Here is a 23,232-nt window from a genome sequence, read left to right on the forward strand (position 1 = left end):
AAGTGCAGAAAACGACCTAGTTGAAATTTTTTCGTGGGGCCTTCCTGGCCTCACCCACGCAACATATTTTTACCACATGTGGTGATATTGTGCGGTCACCTCCTTCCTGGCTTTGACCAGGGTAGGTATGACCTCTTCCGGAATGCCTTTTCCCTTAGGATCCGGCGTTCAAACCGCCATGCCGTCAAACGCAGTCGCGGTAAGTCTTGGAACAGACAAGGTCCCTGCTGGAGCAGGTCCTTTCTTAAAGGCCGATGCCACGGTTCCTCTTGGAACAGACATGGTACTTGCTGAAAGCAAATCCCTTCTTAGCTCCCGAGGCCATTAGTCCTCTGTGAGCATCTCTTGAAGTTCCGGTTACCAAGTCCCTCTTGGCCAATCCGGAGCCACGAGTATAGTTCTTACTCCTCTATGTCTTATAATTCTCAATACCTTGGTTATGAGAAGCAGAGGAGGGAACACATACACCGACTGTTACACCCACGGTGTTACCAGGACGTCCACAGCTATCGCCTGAAGGTCTCGTGACCTGGCGCAATACCTGTCCCATTTTTTTGTTCGGGCGGGACGCCATCATGTCCACCTTTGGTCTTTCCCAACGGTTCACAATCATGCGGAAAACTTCCCGATGAAGTTCCCACTCTCCCGGGTGGAGGTCGTGCCTGCTGAGGAAGTCTGCTTCCCAGTCGTCCACTCCCGGAATGAACACTGCTGACAGTGCTATCACATGATTTTCCGCCTAGCGAAAAATCCTTGCAGTTTTGCCACTGCCCTCCTGCTTCTTGTGCCGCCCTTTCCGTTTACGTGGGCGACTGCCGTGATGTTATCCCACTGGATCAATACCGGCTGACCTTGAAGCAGAGGTCTTACTAAGCTTAGAGCATTATAAATTTGCTCTTAGCTCCAGTATATTTATGTGGAGAGAATTCTCCAGACTTGATCACACTCCTTGTGTGACTGCTCCCCAGCCTCTCAGGCTGGCCTCCGTGGTCACGAGCATCCAATCCTGAATGCCGAATCTGCGGCCCTCTAGAAGATGAGCACTCTGTAATCACCACAAGAGAGACACCCTTGTCCTTGGATATAGGGTTATCCGCTGATGCATCTGAAGATGCGATCCGGACCATTTGTCCAGCAGATCCCACTGAAGAGTTCTTGCGTGAAATCTGCCGAATGGAAGCGCTTCGTAATAAGCCACCATTTTTACCAGGACTCTTGTGCAATGATGCACTGACACTTTTCCTGGTTTTAGGAGGATCCCGATTAGCTCGGATAACTCCCTGGCTTTCTCCTCTGGGAGAAACACCTTTTCCTGGACTGTGTCCAGAATCATCCCTAGGACCAGCAAACGTGTCGTCGGAACAACTGCGGTTTTGGAATATTTAGAATCCACCCGTGCTGTCGTAGAACTACTTGAGATAGTGCTACTCCGACCTCCAACTGTTCTCTGGACCTTGTTCTTATCAGGAGGTCGTCCATTTTCTTTGAAGACGAATCCTCCTTTCGGTCATTACCTTGGTAAGGACCCGGGGTGCCTTGGACAATCCAACGGCATCGTCTTGAAACTGATAGTGACAGTTCTGTACCACGAACCTGAGGTACCCTTGGTGAGAAAAGGCAAATTTTGGGACATGGAGGTAAGCATCCCTGATGTCCCGGGACACCATATAGTCCCCTTGTTCTTTGCTATCACTGCTCTGAGTGACTCCATCTGGATTTGAACCCTTGTAAGTGTTCAAATTTTTCAGATTTAGAATAGGTCTCACCTAGCCTTCAGTACCACCATATAGTGTGGAGTAATACCCCTTTCCTTGTTGTCGGAGGGGTAAATTTATTATCACCTGCTGGGAATACAGCTTGTGAATTGTTTTCAATACTGCCTCCCTGTCGGAGGGAGACATTGGTACAGCAGACTACAGGAACCTGCGAGGGGGGAAACCTCTCGACATTCCAATCTGTACCCCTTGGATACTACTTGTAGGATCCAGGGGTCCTGTACGGTCCCAGCGTCATGCTGAGAACTTGGTAGAAGCGGTGGAGGGCTTCTGTTCCTGGGAATGGGCTGCCTGCTGCAGTCTTCTTCCCTTTCCTCTATCCCTGGGCAGATATGACTCTTATAGGGACGAAAGGACTGAGGCTGAAAAGACGGTGTCTTTTTCTGCAGAGATGTGACTTAGGGTAAAAAACGGTGGATTTTCCAGCAGTTGCCCTGGCCACCAGGTCCCATGGACCGACCCCAAATAACTCCTCCCCTTTATACGGCAATACATCTTTGTGCCGTTTGGAATCTGCATCACCTGACCACTGTCGTGTCCATAAACATCTTCTTGCAGATATGGACATCGCATTTACTCTTGATGCCAGAGTGCAAATATCCCTCTGCGCATCTCGCATATATAGAAATGCATCCTTTAAATGCTCTATAGTCAATAAAATACTGTCCCTGTCAAAGGTATCAATATTTTTAGTCAGGGAATCCGACCAAGCCACCTCAGCTCTGCACATCCAGGCTGAGGCGATCGCTGGTCGCAGTATAACACCAGCATGTGTGTGTATACTTTTTAGGATATTTTTCAGCCTCCTATCAGCTGGCTCCTTAAGTACGGCCCTATCCGTAGATGGTACCGCTACTTGTTCTGATAAGCGTGTGAGCGCCTTATCCACCCTGAGGGGTGTTTCCCACCGCGCCTTAACTTCTGGCGGGAAAGGGTATACCGCCAATAATTTTCTATCGGGGGAAACCCACGCATCATCACACACTTCATTTAATTTATCTGATTCAGGAAAAACTACAGGTAGTTTTTTCACCTCACACATAATACCCTTTTTTGTGGTACTTGGAGTATCAGAAATATGTAACACCTCCTTCATTGCCCTTAACGTGTGGCCCTAAAAGAAAATACGTTTGTTTCTTCACCGTCGACACTGAAATCAGTGTCCGTGTCTGGGTCTGTGTCGACCGACTGAGGTAAATGGGCATTTTACAGCCCCTGACGGTGTTTGAGACGCCTGGACAGATACTAATTTGTTCGCCGGCCCTCTCATGTCGTCAACCGGCTTGCAGCGTGTTGACATTGTCACGTAATTTCCATAAATAAGCCATCCATTCCGGTGTCGACTCCCTAGAGAGTGACATCACCATACAGGCAATTTGCTCCGCCTCCTCACCAATATTTTCCTCATACATGTCGACACACACGTACCGACATACAGCACACACATAGGGAATGCTCTGATAGAGGACAGGACCCACTAGCCCTTTGGGGAGACAGAGGGAGAGTTTGCCAGCACACACCAAAACGCTATAATTATCCAGGGACAACCTTTATATAAGTGTTCCTCCCTTATAGCATTTTAATATATATACATATCGCCAAATCAGTGCCCCCCCTCTCTGTTTTAACCCTGTTTCTGTAGTGCAGTGCAGGGGAGAGCATGGGAGCCTTCCCACCAGCCTTTCTGTGAGGGAAAATGGCGCTGTGTGCTGAGGAGAATAGGCCCCGCCCCCTTTTCGGCGGGCTTCTTCTCCGGAGTTTTAGATATCTGGCAGGGGTTAAATACATCCATATAGCCTCAAGGGCTATATGTGATGTATTTTTCGCCATACAGGTATTATACATTGCTGCCCAGGGCGCCCCCCTCCAGCGCCCTGCAACCTCCGTGACCGCTGTGTGAAGTGTGCTGACAACAATGGCGCACAGCTGCAGTGCTGTGCGCTACCTGATGAAGACTGAGAGTCTTCTGCCGCCTGGTTCCGGACCTCTTCATCTTCAGCGTCTGCAAGGGGGGTCGGCGGCGCGGCTCCGGGACGAACCCCAGGGCGAGCCCTGTGTTCCGACTCCCTCTGGAGCTATGTCCAGTAGCCTAAGAATCCAATCCATCCTGCACGCAGGTGAGTTGAAAATCTCTCCCCTAAGTCCCTCGATGCAGTGAGCCTGTTGCCAGCAGGACTCACTGAAAATAAAGAACCTAAAAACTTTTTCTAAGTAACTCTTTAAGAGAGCCACCTAGATTGCACCCTTCTCGGCCGGGCACAAAAACCTAACTGAGGCTTGGAGGGGGGTCATGGGGGGAGGAGCCAGTACACACCATGTGATCCTAAAAGCTTGCTTTTGTGCCCTGTCTCCTGCGGAGCCGCTATTCCCCATGGTCCTGACGGAGTCCCCAGCATCCACTAGGACGTTAGAGAAATGATGCAACCAGGTATTTAATGTTTTGGGGAGGGTTTATTATTTTTTATTGTACAGTTATTTTTTTGACTAATTGGAACGGGTTATGTGTCGGACACAGCGACCTTTTGTGGGTCGCACATGTGACTTTTTGCTAACACCGCTGCAAGCCCTTCCCTGGAGTACATCCGTGATTATTAGTGTGTAAGGACGGAGATGCCCAGTTTGATCATCCCGGCGCTGCAGTGGTGCTTGGGCGTCTTTAAACCCCACCCACAGTCACACCACTAAAACTTGCTCCAGCCCCATGTTAGGTGCAGATTATCCGCTTCTGTAGGTCCACCAGTGTGAGCCAATAAACGTCTGTGTACACAAACACTTCAGTGGCACGCTCATAAGGCGGCAATCTCCATGCGTCTGACTGGTTGCCTCCCAGAAACGACTAACACATTTTCAGTACACTTCTCCATGCGTGCCTCTGAAATCGCTACTGCAACTCTGTACAAACACAAGGGACAATTTATCAACACGTTGTATCATACGCAACAGAGTTTAAAACTTATGTATGATAAATGGTGCTCTAGCCAATCCGCTCCCAACTGTCAATTTTCCTAACACATGACCGTTAGGAGCTGGTTGGCTGAAGCACCGTTTATAATATGCAACGAGTGTTAAAATGTATTGCCTATGAGAAAACTGGTTGATAAATCAGCCCCACAATTGGGACGCACGTGGTAATAAAAAATAAAAAAATCACTCAACTACTTCAGACATGGGCATCGCGAGGGACTCAGGAATAGGCCCTATGTCTCTGAAAGAGCATTGCAAAGCAGTTAGTACTCATGAAATATATAACCATTGCAACCTCTTTAACGTTATGCGCATCATATTCTGAGCGGCCATTTTTGCCAGAGATGGAGCTTTTGGCTATGTAAAAACAGACCCCCCCATAGTGGCTATGCACATGAGCCCGATAGAACGGGATAACATTACTTTGCCATTTTAAATGATAATCTGGATTACAGGACTTTAGCCTGTGTAGCAATAGCGGAGAATCTTTTTCCTCATGACATTTCCTTTTAAGACTATGAAAACGTGACACAGTGCAGTCCTATGCTGGGATACAAGAAGATCTGTACCTTCTCCCTTACATACAGTGACAGCCGCAGGCCCCTGTGCGTCTAGAATATTCACTTTAACGAATCGTCAAGTATGTTAATTTCCTCCCCTAAACCCCTGGACTGTTAAACATCACACTGCACATAAACTGCACCTCCTCCAGTAGAATTCACAGAGCGGCAGGATGTACGGCAAGGAGAGGCCTACAGTCTTCCATATAGTCACCTTCTGCCCTTTGCTGGCATGTGGTTTAGGGGTACATTTACTAAGCAGTGATAAGAGCAGAGAAGTGAGCCAGTGGAGAAGTTGCCCATGGCAACCAATCAGCACTGAAGTAACATCTATCATTTGCATACTATAAAATGATACAGAGCAGCTGATTGGTTGATGGGGAAATTTCTCAACTGGCTCACTTCTCCGCTCTTATCACTGCTTAGTAAGTGTTCCCCTTAGTCTGAGGGGTTCATGCTGCACCCTGTATTGCGTTTGGTATTATGCGGCTTTGGAGTTACCCCACACCCCCTTACTAAATTTCCATAAAATACTGCAGGTAAGCTGGATCATCAATAGAGATCAACAGTTTGCAGAACTGCTTGCGTCAGGTAGAGTGCATAATGTCGCTGATGAACTGTTGTGACGCACTTGTCCAGCGCAACCTCCAAAGAGATATCACTGTTAGGGTACCTGTCCTAGCGAGCATTTATAAAGTACACTATAAAATGATTGGCATAAGCTAATTTGTTGCTATGGGCAACTTCACCAAATTAACAGGCTTGCTAAATCTTCCACTAAATCTGATGGAAACGGATGTTTTGGAGACCTAATAGGTAATTTACCAAAATGACAAATAAAAATAAGAATTTACTTACCGATAATTCTATTTCTCGGAGTCCGTAGTGGATGCTGGGGTTCCTGAAAGGACCATGGGGAATAGCGGCTCCGCAGGAGACAGGGCACAAAAGTAAAGCTTTTACAGGTCAGGTGGTGTGTACTGGCTCCTCCCCCTATGACCCTCCTCCAGACTCCAGTTAGGTACTGTGCCCGGACGAGCGTACACAATAAGGGAGGATTTTGAATCCCGGGTAAGACTCATACCAGCCACACCAATCACACCGTACAACTTGTGATCTAAACCCAGTTAACAGTATGATAACAGAGGAGCCTCTGAAAGATGGCTTCCTAAACAATAACCCGAATTAGTTAACAATAACTATGTACAAGTATTGCAGATAATCCGCACTTGGGATGGGCGCCCAGCATCCACTACGGACTCCGAGAAATAGAATTATCGGTAAGTAAATTCTTATTTTCTCTATCGTCCTAAGTGGATGCTGGGGTTCCTGAAAGGACCATGGGGATTATACCAAAGCTCCCAAACGGGCGGGAGAGTGCGGATGACTCTGCAGCACCGAATGAGAGAACTCCAGGTCCTCCTTTGCCAGGGTATCAAATTTGTAAAAATTTACAAACGTGTTCTCCCCTGACCACGTAGCTGCTCGGCAGAGTTGTAATGCCGAGACCCCTCGGGCAGCCGCCCAAGATGAGCCCACCTTCCTTGCGGAATGGGCCTTAACAGATTTAGGCTGTGGCAGGCCTGCCACAGAATGTACAAGTTGAATTTTGTTACAAATCCAACGAGCAATCGACTGCTTAGAAGCAGGTGCACCCAACTTGTTGGGTGCATACAGTATAAACAGCGAGTCAGATTTTCTGACTCCAGCCGTCCTTTAAATGTATATTTTTAAGGCTCTGACAACGTCCAACAACTTGGAGTCCTTCAAGTCGTCTGTAGCCGCAGGCACTACAATAGGCTGGTTCAGGTGAAACGCTGATACCACCTTAGGGAGAAAATGCGGACGCGTCCGCAGCTCTGCCCTATGTCGAATGGAAAATTAAATAAGGGCTTTTATAAAACAAAGCCGCCAGTTCAGATACTCTCCCGGCCGAAGCCAGGGCCAGTAACATAGTCACTTTCCATGTGAGATATTTCAAATCCACATTCTTTAGTGGTTCAAACCAATTGGATTTGAGGAAATCTAAAACTACATTTAGATCCCACGGTGCCACCTTAGGCACCACAGGAGGCTGTATATGCAGTACTCCTTTGATAAAAATCTGGACCTCAGGGACTGAGGCCAATTCTTTTTGGAAGAATATTGATAGGGCCGAAATTTGAACCTTAATAGATCCCAATTTGAGACCCATAGACAATCCTGATTGCAGGAAATGTAGGAAAACGACCCAGTTGAAATTCCTCCATCGGAGCACTCCGCTGCTCGCACCACGCAACATATTTTCGCCAAATACGGCGATAATGCTTCGCGGTGACTTCCTTCCTTGCCTTTATCAAGGTAGGAATGACTTCTTCTGGAATGCCTTTTCCTTTTAGGATCTGGCATTCAAACGCCATGCCGTCAAACGCAGCCGCGGTAAGCCTTGAAAAAGACAAGTACCCTGCTGAAGCAGGTCCCTTCTCAGAAGTAGAGGCCACGGATCGTCCGTGACCATCTCTTGAAGTTCCGGGTACCAAGTCCTTCTTGGCCAATCCGGAGCCACTAGTCTTACTCCTCTTTGCCGTATAATCCTCAATACCTTTGGTATGAGAGGCAGAGGAGGAAACACATATACCGACTGGTACACCCAAGGTGTTACCAGCACGTCCACAGCTATTGCCTGCGGATCTCTTGACCTGGCGCAATACCTGTCCAGTGTTTTGTTGAGGCGAGACGCCATCATGTCCACCATTGGTTTTACCCAACGGTTTAATAGCATGTGGAAAACTTCTGGATGAAGTCCCCACTCTCCCGGGTGAAGGTCGTGTCTGCTGAGGAAGTCTGCTTCCCAGTTGTCCACGCCCGGGATGAATACTGCTGACAGTGCTATCACGTGATACTCCGCCCAGCGAAGGATCCTGGCAGCTTCTGCCATTGCCCTCCTGCTTCTTGTGCCGCCCTGTCTGTTTACATGGGCGACTGCCGTGATGTTGTCCGACTGGATCAACACCGGTCTTCCTTGAAGCAGAGGTTCCGCCTGGCTTAGAGCATTGTAGATTGCTCTTAGTTCCAGAATGCTTATGTGAAGAGACTTTTTCAGGCTCGACCACACTCCCTGGAAATTTCTTCCCTGTGTGACTGCTCCCCAGCCTCTCAGGCTGGCCTCCGTGGTCACCAGGATCCAATCCTGCATGCCGAATCTGCGGCCCTCCAATAGATGAGCCTCCTGCAACCACCACAGAAGGGATACCCTTGTCCTCGGCGACAGGGTTATCCGCAGGTGCATCTGAAGATGCGACCCTGACCATTTGTCCAACAGATCCCTTTGCATGGAATCTGCCGAAAGGGATTGCTTCGTAAGAAGCTACCATTTTTTTCCCAGGACTCTTGTGCATTGATGTACAGACACCTTTCCTGGTTTTAGGAGGTTCCTGACCAGGTCAGATAACTCCTTGGCTTTTTCTTCGGGAAGAAAAACCTTTTTCTGAACTGTGTCCAGAATCATCCCCAGGAACAGCAGACGAGTTGTCGGCATTAATTGGGATTTTGGAATATTCAGAATCCATCCGTGCTGCTTTAGCACCTCTTGAGATAGTGCTAAACCCATCTCTAGCTGTTCTCTGGACCTTGCCCTTATTAGGAGATCGTCCAAGTATGGGATAATTAATACGCCTTTTCTTCGAAGAAGAAATATTATCTCGGCCATTACCTTTGTAAAGACCCGAGGTGCCGTGGACAAACCAAACGGCAGCGTCTGAAACTGATAGTGACAGTTTTGTACAACGAACCTGAGGTACCCCTGGTGTGAGGGGTAATTGGAACGTGGAGATACGCATCCTTGATGTCCAAGGATACCATAAAGTCCCCTTCTTCCAGGTTCGCTATCACTGCTCTGAGTGACTCCATCTTGAACTTGAACTTCTTTATGTACAGGTTCAAGGACTTCAGATTTAGAATAGGCCTTACCGAGCCATCCGGCTTCGGTACCACAAAAAGAGTGGAATAATACCCCTTCCCTTGTTGTAGAAGAGGTACCTTGACTATCACCTGCTGAGAATACAGCTTGTGAATGGCTTCCAAAACCGTCTCCCTTTCTGAGGGGGACGTTGGTAAAGCAGACTTCAGGAAACGGCGAGGTGGCTCTGTCTCTAATTTCAACCTGTACCCCTGAGATATTATCTGCAGGATCCAGGGATTTACCTGCGAGTGAGCCCACTGCGCGCTGTAATTCTTGAGACGACCGCCTACCGCCCCCGAGTCCGCTTGCGAAGCCCCAGCGTCATGCTGAGGCTTTTGTAGAAGCCGGGGAGGGCTTCTGTTCCTGGGAAGGAGCTGCCTGTTGCTGTCTCTTCCCTCGTCCTCTGCCTCGTGGCAGATATGAATAGCCCTTTGCTCTCTTATTTTTAAAGGAACGAAAGGGCTGCGGTTGAAAGGTCGGTGCCTTTTTCAGTTGGGGAGTGACTTGAGGTAGAAAGGTGGATTTCCCGGCCGTAGCCGTGGCCACCAAATCCGATAGACCGACCCCAAATAACTCCTCTACGCATCGCCTGTCCACTGTCGTGTCCATAAAGCTCTTCTGGCCGAAATGGACATAGCACTTACCCGTGATGCCAGTGTGCAGATATCTCTCTGTGCATCACGCATATAAAGAAATGCATCCTTTATTTGTTCTAACGACAGTAAAATATTGTCCCTGTCCAGGGTATCAATATTTTCGATCAGGGACTCTGACCAAACTACCCCAGCACTGCACATCCAGGCAGTCGCAATAGCTGGTCGTAGTATAACACCTGCATGTGTGTATATACCTTTTTGGATATTCTCCATCCTCCTATCTGATGGATCTTTAAGTGCGGCCGTCTCAGGAGAGGGTAACGCCACTTGTTTTGATGAGCGTGTTAGCGCTTTGTCCACCCTAGGAGGTGTTTCCCAGCGCTCCCTAACCTCTGGCGGGAAAGGGTATAAAGCCAATAACTTCTTTGAAATTAGCAGTTTTTTATCGGGGCACCCCACGCTTCATCACACACGTCATTTAATTCTTCTGATTCGGTAAAAACTACTGGTAGTTTTTTCACACCCCACATAATACCCTGTTTAGTGGTACCTGTAGTATCAGCTAAATGTAACATCTCCTTTATTGCCAAAATCATATAACGTGTGGCCCTACTGGAAAATACGGTTGATTCGTCACCTTCACCACCGGAATCAGTGCCTGTGTCTGGGTCTGTGTCGACCGACTGAGGCAAGGGGCGTTTTACAGCCCCTGACGGTGTTTGAGGCGCCTGGACAGGCACTAATTGAGTGTCCGGCCGCCTCATGTCGGCAAACGACTGCTTAAGCGAGTTGACGCTATCCCGTAATTCCACAAATAAAGGCATCCATTCTGGTGTCGACCCCCTAGAAGGTGACATCCTCATATTTGGCAATTGCTCCGCCTCCACACCAATAACGTCCTCATACATGTCGACACACACGTACCGACACAGCAGACACACAGGGAATGCTCTATACGAAGACAGGACCCACTAGCCCTTTGGGGAGACAGAGGGAGAGTCTGCCAGCACACACCAAAAAGCGCTATATATGACAGGGATAGCCTTATGATTAAGTGCTCCCTTATAGCTGCTTTTATATTAATATATTGCCATTTATTTTGCCCCCCCTCTCTGTTATACCCTGTTTCTGTAGTGCAGTGCAGGGGAGAGACCTGGGAGCCTTCCTGACCAGCGGAGCTGTGACAGAAAATGGCGCCGTGTGCTGAGGAGATAGGCCCCGCCCCTTTTCCGGCGGGCTCGTCTCCCGCTATTTAGTACATTTAGGCAGGGGTAAATATCTCCATATAGCCTCTGGGGCTATATGTGAGGTATTTTTAGCCTTTTTAAAGGTTTTCATTTGCCTCCCAGGGCGCCCCCCCCCCAGCGCCCTGCACCCTCAGTGACTGCCGTGTGAAGTGTGCTGAGAGGAAAATGGCGCACAGCTGCAGTGCTGTGCGCTACCTTAAGAAGACTGCAGGAGTCTTCAGCCGCCGATTCTGGACCTCTTCTTGCTTCAGCATCTGTGAGGGGGCCGGCGGCGTGGCTCCGGTGACCATCCAGGCTGTACCTGTGATCGTCCCTCTGGAGCTTCATGTCCAGTAGCCAAGAAGCCAATCCATCCTGCACGCAGGTGAGTTCACTTCTTCTCCCCTCTGTCCCTCGTTGCAGTGATCCTGTTGCCAGCAGGAATCACTGTAAAATAAAAAACCTAAGCTAAACTCTCTAAGCAGCTCTTTATGAGAGCCACCTAGAATTGCACCCTTCTCGGCCGGGCACAAAAATCTAACTGGAGTCTGGAGGAGGGTCATAGGGGGAGGAGCCAGTACACACCACCTGACCTGTAAAAGCTTTACTTTTGTGCCCTGTCTCCTGCGGAGCCGCTATTCCCCATGGTCCTTTCAGGAACCCCAGCATCCACTTAGGACGATAGAGAAAACTGCATTGTGAATGGCCACATTACTGGAAGCAGGGGAAGCCCCTGTAAGGGTGTTAGTGTGAGGCTAAAAAGCTTTATATACAGTAGATGTATTATCGCCCCTTGCCCAAAAAAGATCAAGAAAATAAACACTACAAAAGAAAGTAAATCCTTGTTCATCAGCGAACACAATTATAGAGTGATTATGTAAAGACAAAATACCAAACGCAATGCAATATTTAACCAAAGAAAGCGCTTTATTTTCTGTTCTGAGTATACTCACTATTCAGGTTCTGACACTAGATCCAAAGCTTTCATGACTTCTTCTAGCAAAGCATCGGGAATGAAGCCATTATCTGTGTTAAAAAGGAGAAAAAAAACAGAACACTTTTTTAAAAAGGAACTTTTTTTTCTCTAAAACAGAGTAGTCAGCCATTTTGTGGGATAAACAAATATTCATGAGAATACATAGGATTTACACGCCAGAAGTGCCTCAGTGGGGGCACCTCAGCCATGATGCATCCACAACAAAATGGCTGCCTCCTCTGTATGCATATTCAAAATTTGGTTAAATTGCTTAACTGAATATTCATGGTAACACATTCTAAAAATTATCACTACTCATAACAAAAGTATATGCACTGAGACTGGAGGGGGGGAGGTTCAGGGGAAATTTGCGGAAAAATTATTTCACAGAAAGGGTAGTGGACAAGTGGAATAGCCTCCCATCAGAGGTGGTAGAGGCTAAGACAGTAGAGCAATTTAAACATGCATGGGATAGACATAAGGATATCCTTACAAAGAAAGAAGGATCAAATAAGGTTAGAGATAAAAATAATGTAAAAAAAAAAAAAAAAAGGGGCAGACTAGATGGGCCAAGTGGTTCTTATCTTCCGACAAATTCTATGTTTCTATATTTTCCTCAAAATATATTTCAGATTTTCTCTATTGGCTCCAAGGATAGATAGCAACATGTAATCACAATTTTTTTTTTTTTTTTGGGGTGTGGATAATTTTCGTCACACAATTTGGGGAGATCACACGCAGCGTCTTTACACCTTATGGTGCAAGATACACGTATTTTCTTTAAAAATGTTCATCTAAGTTACATTGCTGACTCAACGATAAGCCACTTTTACAATGTACCAGAGATGCTAGGCTGCGACTTTAACAGCACAGGAATTGGTTTTGCACCCGTATAAAGACACAGATGCAGCACACTTGGGGGTATATTTACTAAAGTGTGGGTTTTTAGAAGCAGAGCTGTTGCATGTTTCCCAATTTCTAGCTATTATTTTCTAAAAAGGGCTAGATAAAGAAGTAGAATCTGATTGGTTGCCATGGAAAACATCTCCAGTTGTAAAAACCCTAATTTTACTAAATACATCCCTTGATGTGAGGAAAAGCAGTGGCTGCTCGCAACAGAGCCCTTTCTACACAGAATTGGATTCGAGTCACACACAGATGTACAAATATAAAATTCCCCAGCGGTCTGTGTATGTTACTAATGTTTTATTTATGCGATGTACATTTTGAGTAAAAAAAGTCACCCAGGACGAGTAGAGGGGCTATTTGGCACAACAGAAATCACAGCGTAAAAGGACACATCTGTATTTATCATTTATAAAATAAAATGAAGGGATCAGATTCAGCTTATTTTAATTTTAAGTCGTATTACATGTAATAAAATGTGCTATCCTATTGCCCAAGATTCATACAATACATAGGGCGATATGCAGCAAATGTAAAAAGACAACCAAACCTCCAAAAATGTTTGGCCACGTACCACATATGCACCAAGCCCTGGAATACGACAGATTCCGGGGCTTGGATGCGGTGGCAGCGCAATCTTCAGATGCCATTGCCCAATCGAAGCCTATGGGCTTCTATCGCACTACCCCTTCTGAGTGGGATAACAACCAGATCCCTCCCAGAACCCCCATGGTGAGCATTGCTCGACGCATGCATAAATAGTCCTTTGTTTCCTAAACCCGAAAGTCCTATCATTGCAAGGGACAACTCTTACCACAAGAGCTATCCTTTGTGATTTTCTTCATGCATAAGGCGCTAGTAAATGGCAAAATGCTTGCAGAGAGTGGCGGGATGCATTGCAAGCAAAATGCGATGCTTGCAGCATTACACCCATAAACTGAGAACAGAAAAAGGTAATGAGCCTGTTTTGTGGCAATTACATCTCCAAAGTACCGGATTTGGTGTTGGTGTACTGAGGGGACATGGTGGAAATAAAGGCCCAGGGGCCTGCAGGTTACAGCTGCAAATTGTTTATAGAAAGAGCAAAAGGCTGTTGTGTGTGATATGCACTTGATGAAAAGTAAAAAAACCTAATACAGGCAACGACAAATGCTTCTCTATTGGGACATGTGTTACTGTTCCCGCAACCTGACAGATATGCTAAGATGCAGTCGCTCAGGGGGACATTACAGACCCTGACAGGAGAACCTCTCTGATGCAGTCCCCTGTCTCTCAGGGACACATTACAGGCCCTGACAGGAGAACCTCTCTGATGCAGTCCCCTGTCTCTCAGGGACATATTACAGACCCTGACAGGAGAACCTCTCTGATGCAGTCCCCTGTCTCTCAGGGACATATTACAGACCCTGACAGGAGAACCTCTCTGATGCAGTCCCCTGTCTCTCAGGGACATATTACAGACCCTGACAGGAGAACCTCTCTGATGCAGTCCCCTGTCTCTCAGGGACATATTACAGACTCTGACAGGAGAACCTCTCTGATGCAGTCCCCTGTCTCTCAGGGACACATTACAGACCCTGACAGAAGAACCTCTCTGATGCAGTCCCCTGTCTCTCAGGGACACATTACAGGCCCTGACAGGAGAACCTCTCTGATGCAGTCCCCTGTCTCTCAGGGACATATTACAGACCCTGACAGGAGAACCTCTCTGATGCAGTCCCCTGTCTCTCAGGGACACATTACAGGCCCTGACAGGAGAACCTCTCTGATGCAGTCCCCCGTCTCTCAGGGACACATTACAGGCCCCAACAGGAGACCCTCTCGGATGAAGTCCCCCGTCTCTCAGGGACGCATTACAGGCCCTAACAGGAGAACCTCTCTGATGCAGTACCCCATCTCTCAGGGACGCATTACAGGCCCTGACAGGAGAACCTCTCTGAAACCGCCAATGTTAATGAGGCATTGTTATGGTGTGAGTGTTGCCAGATGTTTCTGGTCAGAATTTGCATTAAGGTGCAGTACACTATGCAGATGTACATACAGAAGCTCATGGTATTTACTTGTCATTTCCAAACTGCCCAGGGACCAAATGTATCCAATTTCTCAACTGTGCGGATATTCAGTCACTGAAACATGTGTAGCATAAAAACCACACATACCAGAGCGTCCCCTTCTGGGTACATACCCAGCGCCGCATCATGTAAGCAGGTATGGTGGGTTTTTATTGCAAATTAAATGCATGGATCTGGTGTGACACTAAAAAGGATTGTTCGTAGTTACATCTTCACTACGTGTCCTCCTATACCTAGCCTCAACACGCCAAGTAGCAAGAGATGCCTGGCTTGAGTGAGCCACCAGGTCCAGTGCTAATGCTGGGCGTCTTTTTACACAAAAAAAAGTGTGTCTTATTCGCAACACAATACAACTAGGATGCACCAGGAGACTGTGCTGATTGAAGTGGAGTCACCCGGGACCTGGTGTGTCTAAATGGCTATTTGATTAGACAATAATGTTACATTTCTACAAGCATTTAATTGACTTTTGGTACACAGTGTTCCAAAAAGGAAGACTTGAAGGTAAAAGCTTGTACTTTTGTTAGTTTGCCAGATTTTTATGCATTTGATAAGGTATACAAGCATCTCCAAATTGGAATATCCCTCAAACAACAATGATAGAAATAGCAGTAGTAATCTAAAAAAACCTCTGGTTATCCGAGAGGTTATTGGAGGTTACAAATCCATAAGCCATTACCAAATCATTTTTTGCCTATCTCAGCACTTTACACTTCTTAAATATGCACCTATAACCATGTTTGTGGCCACCATTTTGTGGGCTAAAGCAATTAAGCCCCTCACACTACAGGTTTCCAGTCTCAGAGATATTGGTTCAAGCCCACAAAACAACTCCACTGTGTGTAGACAACTGGCTAACTCCTACCGGCTAATAAAATATGAATAGCCCTTATCTATCCATGGTGGTCAGATCAGCACATTACCTGGAACATATGGGGAAAATACATCAGCAATCAGTTGGGGAAATTCTGTGTTTTGCAAATAATTGTCAAGTGCCAGCTCCTGGTTAGCACGCATCTATACCCCACTGTCATGAAGGCTCCAGTGTCCCCTAGTGGATGAAGGAGAAATTGCCAATATATGGGGTTCACCAATCGCTGATTCAGACCAAAAAGTGATTAGAATTGGTGAATCAGGTCGTCAAACACATTGGATGTCACCTAGCAAATCAGTGCTATAGACTGCTAGTGTACACTATAGCAGCTGATTTGCAGAATATTACTAGTTTTATTATTACATTGGCACTTTCATGATTTGCTCTTTGAATGAAAACGATCTGCCAATCACTAACATATCCGCAATGTATGGATTCCTATACATTACTATAATGAGGATAACACTGCACAGAATGCAGCTGTCAGGCAAATGTAACAAACTGATTGATTTGTGTGTGAACTTCATCAACTGACAACGAGCGGAATTTTGTTATTCGATATCTGCACAAGATTAAAGGGCCCAGGAAACACTATAGAGGAAGTCACTGGTCGGTGAATGAACATGTTGGGTGTCCGCAGGGATCTAATTAGCCACAATAGTTTAAGGTGACAAGTGGTTTAGTAGCAATTTACAATACACAAAAAGAAAGTATAAATAAACTACAGAAAAGAGACCCCCGTTACACCTTAATTACCGATTCGTCCTGGCCCAAACAGGAGATTGGCTTTCGCAGTGTGCGCTAATGTGTTTCTTTCTGGTTTTCACCTGTTCTATGTAGCCAGTTGTCCAATACAATCTACTCCAATTAGGCTGCGTACCAAGTCACTATAATGAGGCTTACACTGATGAATTAGATAACGACCTTGTCTGTTTTATACGTCTAAAAATTCTGCAGTAAAAACTGAAAAAAGTGCCCTAAGATTTTAGAAAAAGAAAATGAAAGATATCTTAGAAGATTCTCGATCAGTCAGACAATGAACTATGGGCCTGATTCAGCGTTGTACACTGGGCCGATGTTTTCACAATTGAGTGATTAAATTGGCAGACTGCGCATGCGCTGCGATCACACTGCATGTGTGTACAGGTGCCTTTGTCAGTCCGCTAGCAGTGCGGATTTCTTTGCAGAGTGATTGACAGGAAGGGACCTTTTAGGATTATCATGGTAGTTTCTGGGTCATGTGCCCATTTCCAGCTATGAGTATGTTCATAGACAAACATGGCGTCTGCGTCGCTGCCGCCGCATTTAGTCTGTGTAGCCTTAGACGTACTTAAGCAGCCGATATGCTTATTTTTGCTGCATTTAGGCAACGCATGTGTACGCAATTGCGAATGAGCTGTGATAACTCCGGTGGGCGTCTCATTATTTCTGGGCGGCATCTTCATTTGCTAACATTAGCAGTTCTTTAGTCTAGAGAATTGCAGTTGCATCGGAATACAACTCTGAATCAGGCCCTATGATCGGTTCTGAATAGTGCGTGACAAGTTCTGTATAAAATGCAAGGAATTATAGTTTGCTACGTGCCCAGTAGTTAACACAACCACAAGCATGATATTCTGCAGTGAGTAAAAAGGCTTTGCACTACTGTAGCACAATAAACAACACGGGTCTGATTATGAGTCACACACACAATGCTGACCAATGTCCACGTAATGGAGTAATTTTTCTGCTATTGTGAGTGCACTAAAATCCCTAAAAGCGTTTACAGCACATGCATCCCACAGTGTGTACGCAGAATCGCAGTTGCAATTGGCACGTATGGTATCAGATAAGTATTATAAACATGCTGGGCGTTCTTGATTGGTTGCTGATATGACGCATGACATTGGTGCAGGAAATCTGCACCCTATAGGTTTCGAGGATGCAACAGATGGTGGTATCCAAAGCACAAGGTGGTATTACAGCATCTATAGATGCTCAAAAGTGGGTGTCTCAGTCCTTTCACATTCAGACGCTCAGCTATACACCAGAGGAAAGGCGGATACTAGCACAATGCCACAGATGAATCGGGCCCTATAAGTACTACTTACATCCAGTGCTGCAATAGAAATTACTCAAACAGATGTAGTGAAGGTCTATCTGAGAGGGTTTGCTGCCAGGTGAAAAGTCTGTGTTGAACATAGAAAGTGAAGATGTCGTCCAGCTGGCCACAGGAAATGTTTGCAGAACTATTTACATCTGGTTTTCCAAAGTTAGTCAATGCACCGTTAAATAACTATACAAAATTCAAAAGCATCAAGTCACCAACCTAACCGGAGCATAACTACCAAGGAAGGAAGGACAGGGAGGCCGCCAACACATTTAATACAGTCTTTTAAATTAGTAAATGTTTGTATATGGTGTTATGATGGTAATGTTGAACCTCTGGCTCTCAAAGAGAAAAATGTTGTCTACCCCTAATCCAGCGTGGTGCGGCGAGGTAAATAGCTGGGGAGGCATTGGCTAGTAGCAGAGATTTACACACAATATATGATCCCAAGGGTGCATGTGGGCATTATATACAGGTGCAGCAGTATATACTGCTGGAAATCTGGTGAGGTTTGGTCAGAGATAGGCGTATACGTTAGTATGACAGGAAAGGCTCTGCCTCACCTCACGTCCTAATCTATACCTGAAGCTCTGTCTCCCTCATATGCCACTCTGCATGAACAAGAGCGGGCACCAAGGGCATAAAGTCCAGACCTCTGGCAGCCACCAGGTTAGTACCAGTGGTATAGAACCATGTAATACCCAAGCTGTGCATGCCCAAACATAAAACCAGTAACCTTTCTGAATTGTGCAGGATAGGAACCTTTCTTTAGATATTTTATACTGTGCTGCAAAGTTATTTCTCTTCAAGAATGAATAATGTGTCACACCCTTATGGAGCAGAGAAAGCTTGTGCTAGTGTGGTCTTGTTACCAGGGCACTTATAGTTACAATGTAACAGCTTGATGTAAAATGTACAGTTCAGTTATCAAGTGCACGGATGGGATCTACTACACTGTTAGCTCTGGCTTTTTCTTACCATGAACTGGATTGTGAACTACAGAACATCTGCACACTGCCCTAGTCATTCCCCCCACTGCCTTTGGAATTCCCATTGTGTCAGTAATCCTCAGCCCTTATCCGTACTATGGGAGAAAAGGCACAGGTATGACTAATGGTTTCCAGAGAAAAGATCACATACTTGTCCATAGACACTTGGGCATTATTTCCATAAATAGGGAATGTAATGGGGATTGAGGCACCATACTGAAAATGGTAAACCCATGCCCAAGTGTTCATTGAGAATGGCCATCCACGGCGTACAGAGAATGGGCTAACTATCACCCAATCACTATTCACGCAATGCTTGTGTGCCTGTTCCTTTTAGCTGTCTGCACCCTATCGTTACTGGGTGCTGTATACAGGTACACTAGATCTTACAGTTACTGTACCATATCTCTTTGCTGATCACATCTAACAAGATCAAAACAGTGGAGCGAAGACTCAATGAAGATACAATGGGGGGGGGGGGGGGGCGCTGGTGTAGCTCAGAACAATTAGTAACTTTCTTCCTAGCCCCGTTATTCGCTTTTCTTCTCACAACTTGCTTTTAATAATTACTTATAAACATGTAGCAAAGAATAAAGTGCAGATGAAAATCCCTGGAACCAAATGAGGTACTCCATACGCCAGACATAACACATTACAAAGTACATGTCACATCAGTCAGAGGACAGCTAGATGGCTAAGGAATGGTGTTAGCCTATACCAAGCTGTGATGGGTACAGTCCTAATATAAAGCTGCTGATCTGCATGTTCTGGCCCCTTACCATAAAGTGGAAAGTAGCCTCAGTACAGGCCTGGCCAACCAGTGGCTCAACGGTATCCGGACTCCAGGTAGACAGCACAAAAGTCGACGCCAATTGGTCGACACACCTTAGGTCAACATGGACAAAATGTCGACATGGACAAAAGGTCGACAGGAACAAGGTCGACATGGAAAAAGGTCGACATGAGTTTTTCACGATTTTTTTCTTTTTTTGAACCTTTTCATACTTAACGATCCACGTGGACTACGATTGGAACGGTAAAGTGTGCCGAGCGAATCGGTAGCGGAGCGAAGGCACCATGCCCAAAGCATGGCGAGCGAAGAGAGCCATGCGAGGGGACGCGGTGCACTAATTGGGGTTCCCGGTCACACTACGAAGAAAACGACACCAAAAAAACATAAAAAACTCATGTCGACCTTGTTCCTGTCGACCTTTTGTCCATGTCGACCTTTTGTCCATGTTGACCTAAGGGGTGTCGACCAATTGGCGGCGACCTAAGGTGTGTCGACCTTTGTGCTGTCGACCCTCAGTCCCAGACCCGGCTCAACAGCGGTTGTGAGGCCAAAAGGCCAATTACAACCCATTTATAAATAAAATGCAGAAGTCTATATATACAGATTTATGCAAATGCAAGCTAACCCAACTTCTGCATTTCATTTAGAAATAGGCACCAGGTTTACATCGCCCTGTTTTAATGTCTGATAGCTGGGAATGTTGTGTTTCCTCTCTACAGCTAAAGGAACACAACAAGCTAACATGTAAGCTTTATATAAAACAGCTGTGTAATGCATATAAATGCCTCACTTTGTTACACAAACATAAAAAAATGACAGTAGTGTGCGAGTCTGATGGCTCAGAAGACAGCTGTAAACCTGGTAGTAGAGTTCTACAGAATTTAAATTATTTAGTTAAGATATGCAGACCTAAAACGGAGAACTGCCCAGCTACGGGAGGACTGGCAGAGATATCAAACTGTGAGGACTAAAGGGCCCTACAGACTGGGCGACCCGCTGTCGAGCTGCCGGACCGCCGATACAGCAGACAGGGGAGAGTGAAGTTTCTTCACTGCCCCCCCGTCACCCGGCTCCATAGCGATGTATGCTAATATTGACAATCTCGTCCATATTGGCCTGCATGCACAAGTGACGGGGCACTAACGATTAAAGACACACTGCACGAGTTCTCGTTCATTAATGAACGAGAACGTTCATATCGTGCAGTGAGATCTGCCAGTGCGTAGGGCCCTTAAGGCCATCATTTATCAAGCCTTGGAGAGTGATATATTGCACGGTGATAATGTACCAACCAACCAGCTCCTAACTGTCATTTTTCAAACCCAGCCTGTAACATGGCAGTTAGGAGCTGATTGGCTGGTGCTTTATCACTGTGCAATTTATTACTGTACAAGGCTAAAAAATGGGGGCCTAAATCTCTTTGCTATATGGGCAAAACCTCACTCTGCCATACACTTCCCTGGTCCTGTGAGTGACAACGTCTGCATTAAGGTGGAACTGGCCCATCCTTTAATAAAGGCTGCAGAGCCAGACACCACCTACTTAGCTAGATGCACCACACAGTGTAACCAGCATCAGAGGAGAATGCTTATTGACCAAATCTAAACACTCCCCACTGTCATCATCTTAGTGGCAGCAAGGCAATCCCACTAAGAAAATCTTCTAAGCAATAGATTATAAAAAAACAAAATAAGAAAAAAAAAACCCACTTTTCCTGCATATATCTATGTCTGCAGCCACTTATTAACATTATTGGACCTTATCTGAAGTGAAGTCCAAGGTCTATCATTTTCCGAAAAGGCTTTAGACTTGCAATACCACTGATTGGTGGCTGGAGTGAGACAGCCCATGGCAGCCTTAACCTTGCTAAAGTCACTGGCCTCTTCTGTTGCAGAACCTCCATGGGGTACTTGTGCTTCTCACATACAGTATATAAGGCAAAGACTATGATGGCAGCCTGAGCTGTGGTAATTTGATTGATGGTTGCCAGGAAGGCATCTGGGACTTCTCCTCATTGTCAGACAGTAGCCAGTACCTGGGAGGGCACAGAGCTAGTGCAGCCATTGCTGTATACAACCCTTGCCTCTCCTCCTAGTCTGCAGCCCTTTCCTGCTAGAACACCATAACAATGTCCCGGATCTGCTTAGTGATGTATGCTGGAGTCAGGGCAGGAACCAGCACCTGGGAGCACAGGTGAGAGCAGCCATAGCCACTCCCATGATGCCATGAGAACATGAAAGCGTACTAACACTGTTTAGGTTACAACTGTAGCTACAAGCTCTCGTCCATTACATTCTATTGGAGCACCTTGCAGTAACGTCAGGACCTCCATGTTGTCACACGCACATCCTCAGGGTTGTAAAGATAATACATATGAATACGTTTCAAGGTGTTTTAGGATTTTGGCAGGGTGGCTGATCACTGGTGTGAGGGGCTAAAGCTGTATAAGCATCATGGTTCTCATTATTAGAAGAAATACAGACAGCGATGCACAGTAAGCAGACCTCTTTCTTCCTGAAGACTTGTGCAGAAAAGACGACTTGTCTGGATTCAGTGACACAGGTGCTATATAACAGTCAGGAGACACTGTTCAGCACTGAGTGTAGGAGACATAACACCCTGTTCAGCCCTGGTCCTTTAAAATTAGCAGCACCAAAGGGTTAAATCCGCTCCCCTTTATCTTGCAGACAACACAAGTCTTAAACATCCACTTTGTCAGCAATGTGTCATTTCTTTCATAATACATACATTTGTCACTAATGCAGACTTGGCCATCTACATACAGTGTCTGCATCAGTGAACTATATGTACAGGTTACTGTCGATACGGTATTTGTTTGAGGTTAATGGCTAACCACATATGATGCATCTAGTATTCTGAAGCAACAAAGCAAGTCTGAGGTCGCCAGTTTTCACAAACTTGTAATTTGTCTCAACCCCTAATATTCTGCATTGCTGTCAACGGTAATTATGAAATGTTTGCATTATAGAGGACGGGCTGGCTCCAAGACACATTCTGTACTAATTACATTTAGGATTTACACATGCACGAGAGAGGTCCCCATTGTTAAGTGTCAAGTCAGACAATCATCTACTCTTCCCTCCTAAGGCCTTGTACCTGCAGGGCTAAATATTAGATTTACATGCTTTTAGGAATGACAGTCTATTCGCATATAAATTGGATTGACAAAATAAAAAACCTGTTGTAAACACACATGTATGTTCACGTTTTTTAGCACGATCATAAACTAGTTACCAGCCCGTCAAAATGACGGAACATAACAGTAATGTCAGCACCAGCAGCTGTGCGCACCCGAGCAGAGCAACACTTGAACTGCTCCGTCGGGCACCATCTAGAATTGCTCCGTCGGCCAGCGCACAAAACACTTCAATTCCCCCTACAGAGGTGAGGAGTGTTAGCCTTTTATTATATGGGATGTTTCTTGTTCTGTTTTAGAGTTTTTAAGGTGCAT

At 46.0% G+C, this 23,232-nt stretch overlaps 1 protein-coding gene across 3 annotated transcripts in view; it reads right to left on the reverse strand.

The window, feature by feature from the left end:
* The window catches only part of MINDY3 (MINDY lysine 48 deubiquitinase 3), a 265,183-nt gene that overhangs the window by 34,084 nt on the left and 207,867 nt on the right, over positions 1-23,232 (reverse strand). For all 3 annotated transcript variants that reach the window (XM_063921468.1, XM_063921466.1, XM_063921467.1), the window contains exon 13: positions 12,015-12,087. In XM_063921468.1, coding sequence (XP_063777538.1) covers positions 12,015-12,087 — 73 coding nt within the window. The remainder of the gene's footprint in view (positions 1-12,014; positions 12,088-23,232) is intronic.

Source organism: Pseudophryne corroboree, chromosome 5 (genome assembly GCF_028390025.1).
Source record: "Pseudophryne corroboree isolate aPseCor3 chromosome 5, aPseCor3.hap2, whole genome shotgun sequence".
Taxonomy (NCBI): Eukaryota; Metazoa; Chordata; class Amphibia; order Anura; family Myobatrachidae; genus Pseudophryne; species Pseudophryne corroboree.